Source organism: Nyctereutes procyonoides, unplaced genomic scaffold, assembly GCF_905146905.1.
Source record: "Nyctereutes procyonoides isolate TBG_1078 unplaced genomic scaffold, NYPRO_anot_genome, whole genome shotgun sequence".
Classification (NCBI taxonomy): domain Eukaryota; kingdom Metazoa; phylum Chordata; class Mammalia; order Carnivora; family Canidae; genus Nyctereutes; species Nyctereutes procyonoides.
In genome coordinates this window covers 20,784,096-20,799,956 of record NW_026575049.1, presented here as the reverse complement: position 1 = coordinate 20,799,956, position 15,861 = coordinate 20,784,096, and the positions used below count along the sequence as shown (strand labels likewise).

Sequence of the window (15,861 nt, the reverse complement as noted above, 5' to 3'; positions counted from 1 at the left end):
CCAAAGTTCATAAAATGGTAAAATTGAGAATTCTTGCGGGATGAGCGAAAGAGGTGAAAGCACAGATTTTTTTTAGCTATAAAATAAATAAGCCCTGGGAATGAAAAGGACAGCATGGGGACTGTTGTCAGCGGCATCGTAGTTACGTTGTCTGGTGACTCCACTCCGTCGGAGCGGGCACTGTGTGATGTGTAGACCTGCTAAATCGGTATGTTGGGCACCTGAAACTCACATGACACTGTGTGTCACCTGTACTTTGGTAATAAAATTTTAAAATTACTATAATTAGGGCCATCGCAGTAGTATTTAGGAGTTCAGAGAATATTATAAAATATTAAAAGTGCTTTGCGAATACTCTCTTCTTAGCTATATTGCTGAAATCAGGACTTCACTTTCACGGCGATGAAATCCCCACTTGGTGTGAGGCAACGATGATTACTATCTTACTGATTTATGCCGTTAGTTCTCTCCGAATGTCTTTGTGTCCCCAGCCAATTCTGAGGTTACTTCAGGACAGAGACTGCGTTTTGTTCACATTTTGCTTCTCTGCAGGTGATCTGCAGACAGTGGCTGCTGATCAGCTCACCGATAATTAAGAGGACAGCCTGTCAGCAGTTACCTGGCTCACTTCCATGTCTTTCTTTGCAGCCCTTTGTCATACATGACATGGAGACGTTGTGCATGGCCGAGAAGACTCTGGTGGCCAAGCTGGTGGCCAATGGCATCCAGAACAAGGAGGCAGAGGTGCGCATCTTCCACTGCTGCCAGTGCACATCTGTGGAGACCGTCACGGAGCTCACGGAGTTCGCCAAGTCCATCCCTGGCTTCGCGAACTTGGACTTGAATGATCAGGTCACTCTACTGAAATACGGAGTGTATGAGGCCATATTTGCGATGCTGTCTTCTGTGATGAATAAAGATGGGATGCTGGTAGCCTATGGAAATGGCTTTATAACTCGTGAGTTCCTAAAGAGCCTAAGGAAACCGTTCTGTGATATCATGGAACCAAAGTTTGATTTTGCGATGAAGTTCAATGCACTGGAGCTAGATGACAGCGACATCTCCCTTTTTGTGGCTGCTATCATTTGCTGTGGAGGTAAGTCGTTGACGTAACCCAGTGCCGTGTCACCTGCAGCCTCCTGGTGCACACGTGCATCGTGCACAGTGGAGCACGCGCTGGCGGATGGGAGGGCGTCTATGCCCCTACATCGCTGCCGATTGGAATTCAGTGAGATTTATATCCTATCATATCACAGTACAGCATACGTTATTATATATAAACACATAGTTGTGCAGTAAATGAATATGTTCCATTCATAATTATGTTGTATATGTAATATTCTATTTGTAATCATAATATAATCATATCAAATATAATATATTAGGTGTAATGGTAATATAGTTTTATCTAATATATTTAATATATATTAGAAAGAATTATGTTACAATGTACAGTGTATCATGTCACTGTTATATAATTCTATTATTATAGTGTTATATCCGTATTATAGGCAGTATTCTATAAAGGGCCGTACAGATGTTAGTGCAGTTTATTTCACCATTGGTATATTTATTCCATTTCATAATGAAAAATATCAGTAGCTCACTGGCAGTGTTTGCAGTTTGCTTTGCCAAAGGAAATGGATCCCAGTGAAGGAAAATCTGGGCCTCTCTGCAAGGAAGCTGGCTCTACAGCTCCCAGAATTTTGGCTCAGTGTCATGTTCCTTTAAATAACCCTGTCCTGGTATAAGAAGGTCATCCCTATACTGTAAACTCAGCTGACCTCACCCAGCCTCCAGGGAGGCCGAGGGGGTGACCACCGACCACTGCTGCAAACTGCCAGAAGCTGTACTGTCCTGCACGGTTTGCTGACTTGCAGGGCTGAGGCTGGCTACAGACGCCCAGACGCTGGAAGCTCACAAGGCCTGTTCCTGTTACTGTTCAGCTGCCCCCAGTCAGGTGGAGGGAGTCCTTCTGCTCTGGCAAAAAATGTAAAATGCAAAAACAGTTGTACATAATCTACATTGTCCTTTGTATGCTCGAGATGTAGTGCTGTGAGTAAAAAGCAAGCGCACAACCATTTATAGGTAGTACGAGCAGAGTTTTCTAAAAGAAGTTATAATCGTTTATCAATCCCGGGGCGCCCGGTCAGCTCAGTCAGTTAAGCATGTGACTCTTGATTTCAGATCAGGTCATGATCTCAAGGTCGTGAGATCCAGCCCCACATTGCGCCCCGCACTGAGTGGGGAGTCTCACCGCACATGCTCTCCATTTCTCTCTCTCTCTCAAAAAAAAAAATCATATATCAATCCTATGTATAGAAAAGTGTCTGGTGTGGTATACCTTAAACCTTACGAGGGGAATTCGCTTTCTGTTTTTTTTTTTTTAATCTCTCTGTTTAAAAAGTTAGTAATTATATTTATTTTACAACCCCAGAAAAAGCAATGAAAAAATCCACATCCTTAGCAGCACTTTTAACAACCCTAGTAAGGAGTGGGGCCTTAAAGAGAGCACTGCCTATTGGACGGTGGTGGGGACAGGGAATATTCTAGACCAAAGACCCGTGTGCCCAGGACGTGTGCATTCCTCTGTCCCAGGAGGTCTGGTGCCTGCGGTTGAGCTGCCCCGGGGAGGGTGTGTGGTGTACACGTTGAACTGCCTGCACTGGATCTCAGGCATTCCAGGGGCTCGTCAGCACCCCATCGAGGTAGCATCTACCACTCACATCTCACTCCATATGCAGCAGATTCATATTGGAAGATTCCTAGCATCCGTTCCCCTAACGAGTGCTTTTTACCACAAAACCCAGTCTAACGCAATCCTTAAAACAGTGGTGGAGAACTTAAAACCGAATATCTAGTTTTGATTCAAGATGTATTTCATTTCATATTATACAAAACTGGTTGTTTTAATCGTCATCAGAATGTCTGATTACTCCTATGTTTTGGGTTTTTTCCCCTAATCGGTGGTCATCAGGGAAATCCAAAATGAAAGGGCCATGGTGTAGGGTAGCTGGTCGACTTAAGGGAGTACAAAAATACTTAGGATCGAGTATTTGTCCTGTCTGCGCATTAGGCCCAGTGACTTTGGAAGAATCGAGGTCTGTCTTCCCGCCGAGTCGACGTTATCGGAAGGCAGTGTAAGAGTAAGAATGTTTGGTCTCCCGAACCCATAAACAGTTAGGAGGTGTCCGTGGGAGGTTTATCACAACCGTCTCTTCTTTCTTTTGAGAATAGATCGCCCCGGCCTTCTAAACGTGGGACACATTGAAAAAATGCAGGAGGGCATTGTGCACGTGCTCAAACTTCACCTGCAGACCAACCACCCGGACAACATCTTTCTCTTCCCAAAACTCCTTCAAAAAATGGCAGACCTCCGGCAGCTGGTCACCGAGCACGCACAGCTGGTGCAGGTCATCAAAAAGACGGAGTCGGACGCAGCCCTGCACCCCCTGCTGCAGGAAATCTACAGGGACATGTACTGACAGCTTGAGAGCCAACCGCACGACAAGCAGCTCTTCGAGGACTTTTAAAGTCGACAGCACTACAAATGAAAACTGGGAGCAATGCCTGCTTTGCACAAATTCCACCATTTTCACCTTAGAGAATGGGACGGATGAGTCCTAGGTAACCGGAACCCTAGACCACATTTCTTTCTTTTTCACACCAGTACTTGTAAGAGCGTGCCAAGTGTCGAAACGCCGGTGACAGGTAGCTGATAGGCAGTTCTTGGAAAATTAAGGGGAATGATGCCCAGCGGTCTGATTTTAACTCACTTGATGTTAATCCATGCAGATTTCTTTATATCACATTAGCCGTGTAGCCTTGAATTAACTGGTGACCTTGAAATACGTGGTCTGTCTTCTCTTTCTGCCCCCTGTTGACTCTTGCGCTCCTTTGTATCGTTTTGGAAACTAATCAGCACTTTTTAACTTTTATAATCCTGTAAATCTAGATGAATCCAAAGGTTAGGTTATTTTTTAAAAGCAGCAAAATATTTATTGGGGAGACTTTAATTCTGTTTCCTGAATTTGAAGAAAGACAACATGCTGTTTCTTAATCAGAGGATTTGAAATTTCCAAGGATTATTTGATAAGCTATCCAAATGCAACAGTCGGTCGGTTTTCACTGTGTTGGGGGTTGTGACTTAATAGGCAGGAGGGCCTGTTTCTAGGTTTGTCTAGAAGATCCCAGAAAACTGAGTCTCAAGACTCCCCCCCGGACTTGACGCTCTGCTTGTTTTCTCCAGCTGGTGTCTGTGGTCCCGTGGTCAGCAGGAACAAGACAAACGGAGACTATGTCAGCTCTCCGACCCTCTGACCTCTGTCTCCTATCAAATCTGAACCAACCGAGTCAGGTTGTTTGGGGGCCATGATAGTGTTTTCTTGGGGGGGGGGGCAAACCGACAGGTTGGTTGCCAACGTGTCTTTGGGCCCCGTGTGTCAAGGCAGCTCCTTGGTCTTTTCCTGTGTTGCTTTTTAAAATACGCAGCTTTATTTTTTTAACCCTCGGTGGTGGTAGCTGCTCCTGGGAGTGTAAAAGATGAGGCACACGGGCCTTTATAGTGTGGGCCCGGGGGCAGGGGGACCATGTGGAGAATGAGAAGGGCAGGCATAGAATCCCTTCATGTGACAGTTTTCCAATTACGTGTGGAAGGTGGTTTTCCCAACATCTGAAATATTTGCTTCAGCCTTAAAGATCATTTCTTAACCTGGGTCTGGTTACAAAAGCAGTGCTGATGGTGGTGATCATCCAGACTCTTTCTGTCCACCATGGTAGGTACATGTCCTGTCAGAGGAGGTGCAGCAGCCCCACCCTCCAGGCTGGGCCGACCGGGGTCCCTGAAGCACAGGGGTGGGGGTCTCAGGCCACCTGCCTCTGACCCCCTGCCTCGCAGCAGCTCTTAGGACCTGACCCCACAGGGCGCTGCCCCCTCCGTCTCTAAAAAACTTGACTCTGTAATGTTGCTGTGATTTGCTCTTGAAGAATGACTAGGGTTGAAATCGATAAAGTTCCCAAGATCAGCGTCACGGAAATGCAACGGGACAGAGAACAGTAAAACAGTGGGCCTTCACCTCGGAAAGGCGAATGTGACCACAGGCACATCCTTTTCAAAATTAAACCTTACTGGTAGTTTTCATTCTTTGTTGCATGATCCAGTCAGAGGATCTGTTGGAAGCAAACAGAAGTATTTCCACACGTGAACAACAGCAGTCAAGAGGTCAACCAAGGTCAGAGGGAGGGCACACGTGTGTCAGTGTTCTTCTGATCTCCTGGGCTGGTGAGCCTGGAGGGCCGTGGCTCGACCTGCACCAGGTCTGTGTCCCGTCCATGCCACCACTGGCCTGTCTCTCCTCACATGGCCCCAGACAGTTGCCATGCACAGATGTGGCCTCAGAAGGTGATCCTCGAGACCCAGGCTCCAGACTCACTCTGTCTCTGTTTTCGTAAAACTTATTTTTAAAAGTTCCTTATTTCATGCGTTCTGCGGGGACAGCCAGACTGCGGAAGGCCCAGGTTCTGCATTCCGAGTGTTAGTGAGCATTTGGCTCTCCTGGGGCCCAGTGAGGCCCCCGGCCAGGTTCCTGGTGAGGCCACGAGGGAGGCTGCAGAGACCTCAGCTCGAAAGTCACTTGAGTTGGTTCACTTTTATGGATAAGTACAAAAATCACAGATTCCCATTCATTTTAAATAATAGTCACTGTTTGCCACACAGAATATCTGGGCCACCTAAACAAAGATTTCTCAGGCCACCGACAGTCAGATATGGACGAACTATTCACCAGTTGAAAATACCATAGCATTTCCAGGAGGGACCCGTTAAAGCGCCCCTCTTGCCTGCTGGGTTTCAGTAGATGTCAGCATAGAGTGCAGTAGATACAGCAGAACAGGTTCAAGAAGCCTCAGACCGGAGCATGGAGCCCCTCCTTTGCTGGGGAACTCAGCACACGGGGCAGCCCCCTCATCACCACCTTGACGCTCTTCCAACAAGTCCCTGTTTGTAGCCACCAAGTGCCAAACGCCTGCGAGACCCCAAAATTACCAACAGCCTTTGTCTGCAAGGGCTGACAAGGACAAATCCAGGGAGCCGGCCGGCCCTCTCCCTCCCCATCCCTCAGCCTCCCTCCTCCTCTTCCTCCCCTCCTCCTCCTGGGCCTTTCCAGTCGGGTGTCCCACACTCGGAATTTTGGCCCTGCCACCCTGAGGGCTGCCCATGCTGGTGGCCGCTTTGGTGAAGCCCAGCATCGACAAAACCAGGATGCTCGCAACTGCATCAGCGCGAGCGGGAGGCAGGAGCACTTTGGGTATCACCGCAGTGCCAGTCACCTGCTCCTCTCTTCCCGCCTTGCTCTCAGCTTCCCCCGTGGCCTTCCTGTCACTCGTGGATAAGATGCCTCTAAAGCACCTAAAGAGTAGGTGTACGTGTGTCAGTAAGAATGTGAGGTCCAGGAGGAGAATCCGGTGCACGGTGCCTTCGGGTACCCGTGGGAGGGCTGCCCCTCTTTCAGAGGGACTTTCTTCCTTTTAAGAGTGAGAATGTCTCTCTCTCCATTGCGGATGCATTTCCTACACTGGGCTGCGTGAAGCTCCGAGGAAACGAGCGGCCTCCAGGATCGTGCGGTGGTTCCGGAGACAAGGCAGCATCCTAGGATCCAAGCAGAAGCTCCAAGCACAAGTAAACTTCTTTGTTCAATGTATGATGATAAGTAAGCTAATAATTTTGCAACTACTGTTTCCCCAAATCTCCAGCATAACAGCTACCTCAGTAAGATACATCGAAAGGCACAGCTAAAATTAAGGTGCGTGGAACACTCGGGGTCCTTTTGGAGCGTCTCTGGTCCGATCATTTATGGTTAAGATTCAGAAGCTACACACCTTTGCCTGGTTACACGCCGTAGTTCTTCTTAGAGGCACTTTCGTTGTTTCAAGGGAGCCTCAAAGATAACGCATGTTGCGGGAGTTGCATTCCAGCATGACCGAGGTCTCGGAGAAGTGGAGCGGCCACCGCCTGCAGTGACCCACGTGTGGAGGGCCTCCCCTGCCCTTCAGCTGGCTCCCTAAGCCTGTTCGTAGAGGGACCCCAGCCAGAAGAGGCTGGAAGGAGATGCCTCCGGGCACACGTGGCCGGGCCGTGACTCTTCCAAGGGCTCCCTACCAGTAGATACACCTGTGCCCCCATGCTGCCTCCAGGCACTTTGCTTCATGCCCCCCCCCCCTTCTTCAAACCCCAGTGGTGCCAAGCACATTTGATACCTAACTGCTGGACACAGGATGGAGGGTTTTTTGTCTTGACCCGGCGGCCACACCTGTCTCTGGAATGTCTTGCAAACTCATGTGTCAAGAGGGTGAAGGTGTCCGTCAACCCCCCACCGCAGGTGTCTCCGGAAGGCTCCCTTGCTTAGAGAGCCTTCCTTTGAAGTTCTCGGCAGTGGCGTCCACTCAGGATGGCGAGGACATTCTGCTGTCCGTGGAAGTCACAAATTGAGACCGCTGCCACCAGCTGAGGGCTTCCTGGGTTTTCCCCACATATAAAGTCTTTATGGTGTTGGCGCTGCCAGGCACTGGGCGGCTCCAAAGCCAGGCTCTCTGTACTTGCTCTGCTCCTGTGAAAGTGGCCTAGCTTCTCTTAACTCCTGGTCCAAGCTGATTTATAGGGTTCCCCTGGGATGAAGGATTCTTGCCAGGCTCCGAAGGTGGAGGTCGACGGTTTTGCTGGGATATATATAGTTATATATTTAGGTGCCATTTTAATAGAATTCAGGGAAATGATCCTTGACCCCCACAGCCTGTAAAATGCACCAGAGTAAGAAGAATGGCAGTGACTTTCCGTCTGACTCAGGATATAGGAGATCCACTACATTTCTCTGGAAACCACAATGCAAACTAGAGGTGGTATTGGAAGTTTTATATGGGAAAAAAAAAAAAGTGAATCATCACGCATTAAACGAATTACGGAATTCCATCCATTTTGCTGGTTTTGTGGCGTGCAGGGAGTGTCTTCAGTCTCCGCGGAGGGGGCTGAGGCCCCTAAGAGCAGCGGGAGTGGCCCATGCATTAGGACAGTGAGGGACAGGCTGGAGGCCAGCGTGCGTTGCCCGGGCCGCCTCCTAGGGCCTGCGGGGGGCTCTCAGCTCGCCATCTGCTTCTCGACATTTCAGTCTGAGACACAGACGATGTCAACGATGACAACCCCACCTCTCGGAAACCGGGGGTTGGGGAGGTGACCATACAGTGCGGCCCAGCTGAAGCTCAAACAGCCACATCCTTTTGGAGTTCTTTGCCAAATGGAACAGACCAAACTGCATCCATGTTCGGGGTCACATCTTGATGGAAGGAGTGGAGAAGGTCAAGGACTCTAATGGCCTGTAGCTGTTCAATGCACTATTTGCATTTAAAAAAAAAAAAACTAAGAAACTGTTTTTTCTTTTTTCTTTTTGTTTTTCTTTTCTTTCTTTCTTTCTTTCTTTTTTTTTTTAACACATCAGAGATAGGGTTAAGACTTTGGATCAGGTTTTTTTCATTTAAAATGTTTGCTAATTCGGGTCAAATGTGAAGAACATCCCCAAGTGCTTCTCCAGAGAAGGGAATGTACTAGCCTCCTCCGCCCTCCCCCTTCTCCCCATACTCAGCCTCTGAACTTGGCTGATTCGACGAACTGCAGCATCCAGCAGACCCATGTGCAGACCTGCCCTCCCCGTGAGCTTAGATGTGAGGGTTCCTGGCCCCAAGGGGGTCCTCTGGCCTCAGCATGGCCCGTGCAAGGCAAGGAGGGGGGGATCAAGCTTCAAGCCCTGAAGACCAGTGAGTGATCAACCCTTCCAAAGTAAGAAATCATTCACTTTTGGAAAACCATCTTTTAAAAAGCACCGACGGTCTGTTCCTTTTTTTCTTAAAAACAAACAAACAAAATGTACCTCACAATACGTGAATACCACTCGGTACCCTTCTCAGTAAGATCACAGTATTTGTATTTGAGTGTCATTTTCCTACACTGTGCGGTGAAAAGAACCATGTTGATCGCTGTATCTTAAATACTGTGATTCAAGTTCAAGAAAAATTTTAGTATAAATATTTTACTAACTTATAATCACGCATCTAATAACTAAGGTTTGGGTTCTTTTGAAATCAGTTGACATATACTCTTAGTAGCCTGGCTCTTGGAACCTACTGGAAACACGAAGGACGCTGGGCTAGAACAGCCGACGTGCAGTGGCACACGTGTGTGCACACGGGCACACACGCGCACACAGACATGGCTTTTCATCTCTCCCGAGCCACACAGAATTTATTTCCGTGTGTAAATCTGTCCCCTTCATCAGGCGTCACACGCGGGAAGCACAAGCAAGCCTGTTGCACCGTCCCCCGCACCCCCTCAAAGCCGGGAGGCCGGAGCCCCGGGTCTGAAGTCATGCAGTGCTCGCGCAACGTCCTGAAGACCCAAACTCTTCCCGGGTGGTGAGCCGCCGTCTGCGCTTCAGGGAATTGTCACCTGTGGGTTATTACCAAAGAACTCGGGCAATCCAAAACCTTCTGACAGGGTATTTGCACGTCGGGCTCTCTGCAGCCCCTGGACGGCACCCCCCGCCCCCCCCCCCCGAAGCACACAATGGAAACCACAGGCCCCACCAGGCTCCCTCGGCTCGTTTGTAGTATCCTGGCGGAATGTGTTCTTGGGGTCCCCGTGTGCCACCCCTGGGGTCCCCAAGGCCGAGGGGAGGGCCAACACGTGTCAGAACATCCAACGCGTGCAGGTTTCAAAGGCAAGATCTTGGTGTGTCCCTCATTACCACTTAGGTGCCTTATACTCAGATGACAGACCCCTCGTCTTCATGCTAAACGGGGGCAGCTCCAGAGAGATCCTTTAGGGCGGGTTCTGGTGTCTCAGTTGGGGTCGGGGGTCTGGGCGGGGCCTCTGGGGCCTCAGGGAGCAGGGGTGGGCTCAGAAGAACAAATGCAACAACGTCCCGAGTCACGTTAACCAATAGCGATTCCGAGCAATTAGAGGACTAGGACTTTAATTTCAAGAAATCTTCGGTCTTATTCTGTTTCCTGCTAGGAGGTTGAACTGATCACATCTGTTGATCCAAGTCCTGAGTTGATGGGAATGTACGTGTCTGGAATGTCCTGCTGTAAGACTGATGAATGTAAGGAGTTAATTTCAGGGTACAGTGTTGCCTTAATGGTTTTAAAAAATAAAACTATTTTTTAAAATCAGTCGGTGAGTTTTGAGTGATGCTGGGAGGCGAACGTGTAGTGAAAATCCCCGGCAGCAGCGTCTGCCCTCAGCCCAGCGCGGCCCCGCCCGCAGGGGTCTTCGCCTCTAGGCAAAGGCACAGCATGGACCTGGGACAGTATGGCCGCAGGATGACAGCCATTTGCCTGCAGTGATGCAGGGGAAGCGTCTGGAAATAAAACCCAGTGCGCAGATTGGCTGATAAAAGCTTTTTATTTGTTCTCTCCTCACCCACTGCCGAGGTGGGGGCCGCGGGAGCCCCCGGGGAGGGGTGCCCATGGGGGAGGAGTGCCCCAGGGTCAGTGCTGAGTCTCCCGTGGAGAGGGGCAAGCAAGCAGCTCAAGTTCCGAGGCCCTGCAGGAGGGCGGGGGAAAGCATCCCTGTGCCTGGGAATGGGATTGGGCCTGGGGCAGGGGCCAGAGCCCGCGGAAACGGAGGAGGCTGCAAGTGGCAACGCCCAACCCCCAGCCACGCATGCCAGGTCCGAGTGCCAAGGGGAACATCTGTCTTGCAAATGTTTCAAAACATTAACTGAATCTTTGGGCTTTTAATTATGAATCTAACACATGGTCAAGATTTAAAACATTATCCAGGTATCATGAAGGTGTGAAGTAAAATTCCACCGGCCTCAGGCCCCCTAATCACCATGTGCAGCTGCCCACACCCCTCAGGCACCTTCCCGCAGGTCACCTCCCTGTGAACCATCCCACTGAGTGATGTCTTCACTGCGTGGACACCACTCCCCGGGATGGGGAAGGCACGTGTCCTCACTCCAGCCCTCCTGCCTCCATGTCAGCACGGGTGGCACGACCCCCAGCGCGACCAGAGGTCCTCCCCACACTGGACCAGGACAGTGGGCTTTGTCCCTTCACTCCTGTGTCCTCAGGGCCAAGGGGAGCAGCACGTCACCGGAGGCAATTCCTGGATCTGATGAATCCGCACAGGGCCCTCCAGGCCTGGCCCCGGGTACACAGACGCCAGGGGATGACCTGGAGGGGCGGCCTAGAAGTCCAGGTCCGGGGAGGGGGGCGGAAGGCCCAGATGGCCCAGACTCGGCTTCCCTCGGTGCTGGTGTCTAGCCCTTCGTCAGTTCCCGCCCTGTGGTCTCGGCATCGAGGGGGCTCTTGGATGTGCGAGGCCTGCCCCCCAACGGCCTTCTCTGCCCACCTCCCGGGCCCCTTCCTGCTGCAGGCTGGGCCCCTGCTCTCTGCAGACGCTGCTCCTGCCTGCCCCGGGATGAGGCTGCCATGACAGCTCCCGTACAGCCCCATCCCCGCCGCGGGTGCAGAGGCCTGGCGGCCCAGGGGCTCCATGAGAGGTGCCGCTGCCACCCCCGCACCTGGCCGCACTCACGTCCGAGAGCCAGGCTGGCTGGCAGGCCTCTTCGATGGAGCTTTCCTTTTCTCCAAGTCTTGCCGGATTTCCTGAGGGAAGGCGTCCATGTTCTCCCGGACACAGGGGAGGCAAAATCTCTTGGAGTAGAATAAACTGCATTCCTGAAAGAGGCCGGGGAAGGATGCGGGCTAAGTACCAGAGCAGGGAGTGCAGTGCAGGCTTCTCAGAGGCCAGCCCTTGGCCATGTACAGGAGCCGGTGGGGAGTGGCAGGGCGGGGGGGGGCAGCGGTCAGCTGGGCAGAGGGTGGCCAGGATGGGGCAGCCAGGGCCAGAATGGCACAGGGGACAGCAGGGCCCAGGGCCTGGCCAGCCACCTCCAAGAATGGTCATCACCTAAGAGGAAAGACCACAGAGGGCTGCTGGGGAGCAGAGAGCCGACCTCCATCAGACCCCACAGGCAGTGGGGCGTCGGGGGTTCTGAGCAGGTGAGCATCACCCAGTAAGACTGGTGAAGGTGTCAGAGAGCAGGCCCGGGTCGACCAGGGTGGAAGGGCCAGGATGGCATGGAAGAGCTCTGGGGACTGCCCGGCTCCATCATGAGTGAAGTGATAACAATGCATAGCAGCAGCAGAGCCCAGACCTAGAGAGTCAGAGACCCGACATCCCCTCCCTGGTTATCAGCAGTGGGCAAGGGTTCGGCGACCACCGGGCTGGGGGCAGCCACACACACCATAAAGGCCAAAGGCAGGTGGCTGGTTTGGGTGGGAGGTCAGATCTGTGCAATGGGGGCCACCCTCCCTTGTGCCCATCCTCTGCCACTCAATCCCTGAGACCCACTGCCCAGGGCCCCGTCCACAGACTACTTTCCCAGCCCCTTCTGCAACTGGGTGTGGCCACATGGCTGGGTCTGTGTCGCTGGCAGCTCTGCGCCACCTCCCAGGCATGCCCTTTGAAGGGATGGGCATGTGCTCCCTGTCTCTTCCTGCTGGCGGGAGCACAGGTGTGATGGTGGGAGCTGCAGCAGCCTCCACGGCCTCAGTGGATGCTGTGTGCTGAGAATGGCAGCAGTGCCTTTCCAGGTGGCACCACCTGCTCTGGATTCTCACGTGTACAAAAAGTAAGGGAAAACTGTTTGTTATCATCAGGCCACTGTATTTTGGGGGCTCTGGGTTCCAGCAGCTCAGAGTGTGCCTCAGCTAAGACAAGGCTGTCCTTCCTGCGGTGCTCAGAAGAGATCTGTTCCCATGTAAGAGAGGGGACTCACTTGCCACCAACCAAGCACTTCATCCAACAATGCTGGATACCTCGGATACCACCTGGAGCACCCTCTCCTCTGCTCACCAAGTACAGCCCAAAAGTGTAAGTGTGGCATTCAAGCCTTCTCCCCCTCCCTGGCCCAGCTTCCCTTTGCAGTCTTATTTCCCAGCTGCTTCTCTCCTGCTGAGTCCTCCCAGGCACCCATCAGCCGCCCATGTCCTTGAACACCCAGGCCTCTGCCTTGCTGAGGCTTCCTCCCACCCTGCCCAATCTTGTCACTCTGCCCCTTCAGGGACAGAGGCTGATGTTTAAACCTGACCTGTGACAGCAGCCTTGCCCGCACCTTGCCCCCTCGCAGAGTCCCCAGGGACTACTGTACCGCTGGGTCACTGGGATTACAGCGGCCACGCTGCTCAGCCACACGGCCACACTACCGCCCATCCCTGGGGTTTCCAACAGTAGGCTCACTACCCTGGTGGCCTGGGCCTACTCAGCCTCCCTGAACCTCCGAGTCCTCACCTATGATATGGCGCCAACACTGGTTTGCACAGCTATGTTCAGGGCAGGAATAAAGGATCCTGCACTGGTGCACCAGGCCCCAAGCACAGGGCCTGGCCCACAATGAACACTCGAGAAAGCACAGTTCCTTCCTGGGGAAGGTCCCCCCAAGAACAAGTAGGAAGAAGGTCACCGTCCCACAGAGAGCAGCCAGTGGCCACAGGCACGGTGGGGAGGGCCAGAACTGTCCACACCCACTCCACAGCCAACACGGAGACCCTCACTGACCCCAGCTCACCCCTCTGCCTGTCTCCTCACCTCTGCAGGTCCTACCCATAACCAGGTGGACCAGCTGCCCCCCCCCATGTGACTTGGGGGGCTCCTACAATCACTGAGGCAAGAAGGGGCTGATACTCAAGCCGTCTTTGGGAAAGGCTCACATGTCACCTTTCCCACGACCATGTGCAGGGTCCCAGCCAGAGGAAGGGAGGGAGGGGAGGCAGCCCCGGCCCACACAGCTTACCCACCGGGCTCACGCACACCAGCCGGCTGCATAAACTGCATCGAGAGCCGAGGACCAGGAATCTGTCCTTGTCTGGGGTGAATGGGTCCTTCATGACGTAACTCTCCTCCAGGAGGCTGCAGGACGGTAAGTGACGCCAGAGGTCAGAACGGCCTGAACCTCCGTTGCCTGAAGCTTGGCAGTAGCATGGAATGGACCTCCCCAGGGCCTGCATGCCTGGGTGGGCTCACAGGAGGAGGGGTTGGTCCCCCTGTGCCACCGGGTAGTAGCAAAAGAGCAAGCAATCGGGGAGCAGGCTGGAATGGAAATTGGAGCTGCTCTCGGCTCTGACAGCTGCGTTGGGAAAACCACTCCTCACCCACCAAAAGGTCAGTGCAAGGCAAGGCCCCACCCCCTACCTGCCCCGCTAGGACGGGCGCACGGGGCACAGGGCTCATCCCTACACTCCTAGCATGCGGACACCTACTCTCAAGCCACCCGCTCCCACCACACAGGGAGAACCAGGGCACCCAACACCCTGTGTCAGGTCCTGGCCTCACCCTGCACATCATAGGAGACCAACGGGATTCTGTGACGACAGCCCAGGTTCCTGGTCAGCAGAGGAACCCACCCAGGAGAAAGCCCTGGCCCCTGCCACCTGCTCCACTGAGTAACACACTGGGTGAGCAATGTACTGGTCAGCTTCCTCATGACACGGCATTTGATGAAGGACAAGTTAAAGGTCATGATTCAAATCCCAGGACCCACTGGCTCTACTCAAGGTCGGCTCTGGGCAAATTTACAAGAAGCTGGTCCTTCGGACTCACTTCCACCCGTGCAAGGGGGGCGGACAGGCTTTCCACTCAGAAAGTACGTCCACGGGAACCAGGAGGAATGGCAACAAGGCTCAGGCCCAAAGGAAGGGGCTGCCACGGGGCCTTTCACTCCCTCAGGGACAGTGCTTCTACGCCACAGCGGGAGCAGGTGTTGGGCTCCGGGTGGAGTGGGGAGGAAGGGGAGAAAGGGGCGAGGGCCTTGCCCTGTGCCTCCGCAGGCCCCCCCTGCAGTGTCCAGGGCCTAATAAAGCACCACCCAGGTGTCAGACTCAGGGACCGCCAGCCTGGGGCCTCCTGGGCCAGCAGCCCAAGGAGCCAGGTGTACTCACACGACAGAGTGGGTGTCAGGGGGCTTCTGCCCCACGTAGCTGTACGGTGCTGTCAGGGCACAGAGCTGGCACTTAAACACGCCCAGGGGCAGGCGCCCGGCCTCGCCCTCCATCTGCAAGCCCAAGACACAGGGCATGGCCCCCTGAGAACCAAGCGATGCGCGGTCTCCAGGCCTCCCACTGCTTGCTTCTGACCCCCAAGACCCAGGGCACCCCCTACGGACAAGGACCCCCGGTGCACAGGTGCAGAGCCAGCAGGACAAGCTTCAACACAAGGCTGGCTGCTGGCTTCAAACCTAGGGGGCTCCCCAACACACTCCAGCCGGCACCCCGACCCAGGCGTCCATGCCCAGGACGCGCACACAGGGCGGGGCAACGGCCGAGGGCTCCCCCAGGTCCCCACGGGGGTTCCAGCCGCTGTCCGGCGGGTCAGGCCCCGGGCCCCCGGCCGTGTTGCCTTCTCCCTCCCCTCGGGCTTCGGGGGCCGCGCCCCGGCCGCCACCCGCCGCCGCTGTTTCACCCGCGCAGTCCTGCCTGCCTCAGGGGCCCCGCCGCCTGCGCACGTCCGGGTCCGCCCCCGGGGCCCCGCGCGCCGGCCCCAAAGCCTCCGCCGCCCAATCCCGGCCAGCAGGTGCGCACCACGCGGCCGTCGGCCCACGGCGCATGCGCGACCCGCTTCCCGCCGGCCCCGCCCCACGGCGCGTGCGCAGCCCCGGCCCCGCCCCCCGACGGCCCCGCCCCCGACGGCCCCGGGCTGGGGGAGGGGCGGGTCTTCCTCCGGCCGCAGCGCCGGGCTGGGTGTCGCTGTAGTGGTGCCTCGGGGCTGGGCAGGGCCTGCTGTCCCCGCGCCGGGGCTGGCGCGCCCTGGTT

The 15,861-nt window shown here is 54.0% G+C and overlaps 2 protein-coding genes across 8 annotated transcripts in view; one reads left to right on the top strand and one right to left on the bottom strand.

Annotated features, from left to right (window-relative positions):
• Positions 1–10,215, top strand: part of PPARA (peroxisome proliferator activated receptor alpha) — a 73,155-nt gene extending 62,940 nt beyond the window's left edge. For all 4 annotated transcript variants that reach the window (XM_055329050.1, XM_055329049.1, XM_055329047.1 and 1 more), the window contains 2 exons: positions 649–1,096; positions 3,238–10,215. In XM_055329050.1, coding sequence (XP_055185025.1) covers positions 649–1,096; positions 3,238–3,485 — 696 coding nt within the window. In that variant the 3' untranslated portion in view covers positions 3,486–10,215. The remainder of the gene's footprint in view (positions 1–648; positions 1,097–3,237) is intronic.
• A 213-nt stretch (positions 10,216–10,428) lies between these two features.
• Positions 10,429–15,609, bottom strand: CDPF1 (cysteine rich DPF motif domain containing 1). 4 transcript variants are annotated; one of them, XM_055329083.1, is made up of 4 exons: positions 15,526–15,609; positions 14,992–15,104; positions 13,852–13,963; positions 10,429–11,730 (listed from the first exon to the last, which is right to left on the bottom strand). In XM_055329083.1, the coding sequence occupies exons 2-4, from the start codon at positions 15,102–15,104 to the stop codon at positions 11,584–11,586; spliced, it is 372 nt and encodes a 123-aa protein (XP_055185058.1). In that variant the 5' UTR covers positions 15,526–15,609; the 3' UTR covers positions 10,429–11,583. The 4 variants fall into 4 exon arrangements, with proteins under 4 accessions (XP_055185058.1, XP_055185059.1, XP_055185060.1 ...); XM_055329084.1 differs by having other exon boundaries at positions 15,530–15,609; XM_055329085.1 differs by lacking the exon at positions 15,526–15,609 and adding an exon at positions 15,512–15,524.
• Positions 15,610–15,861: the final 252 nt, after the last annotated feature.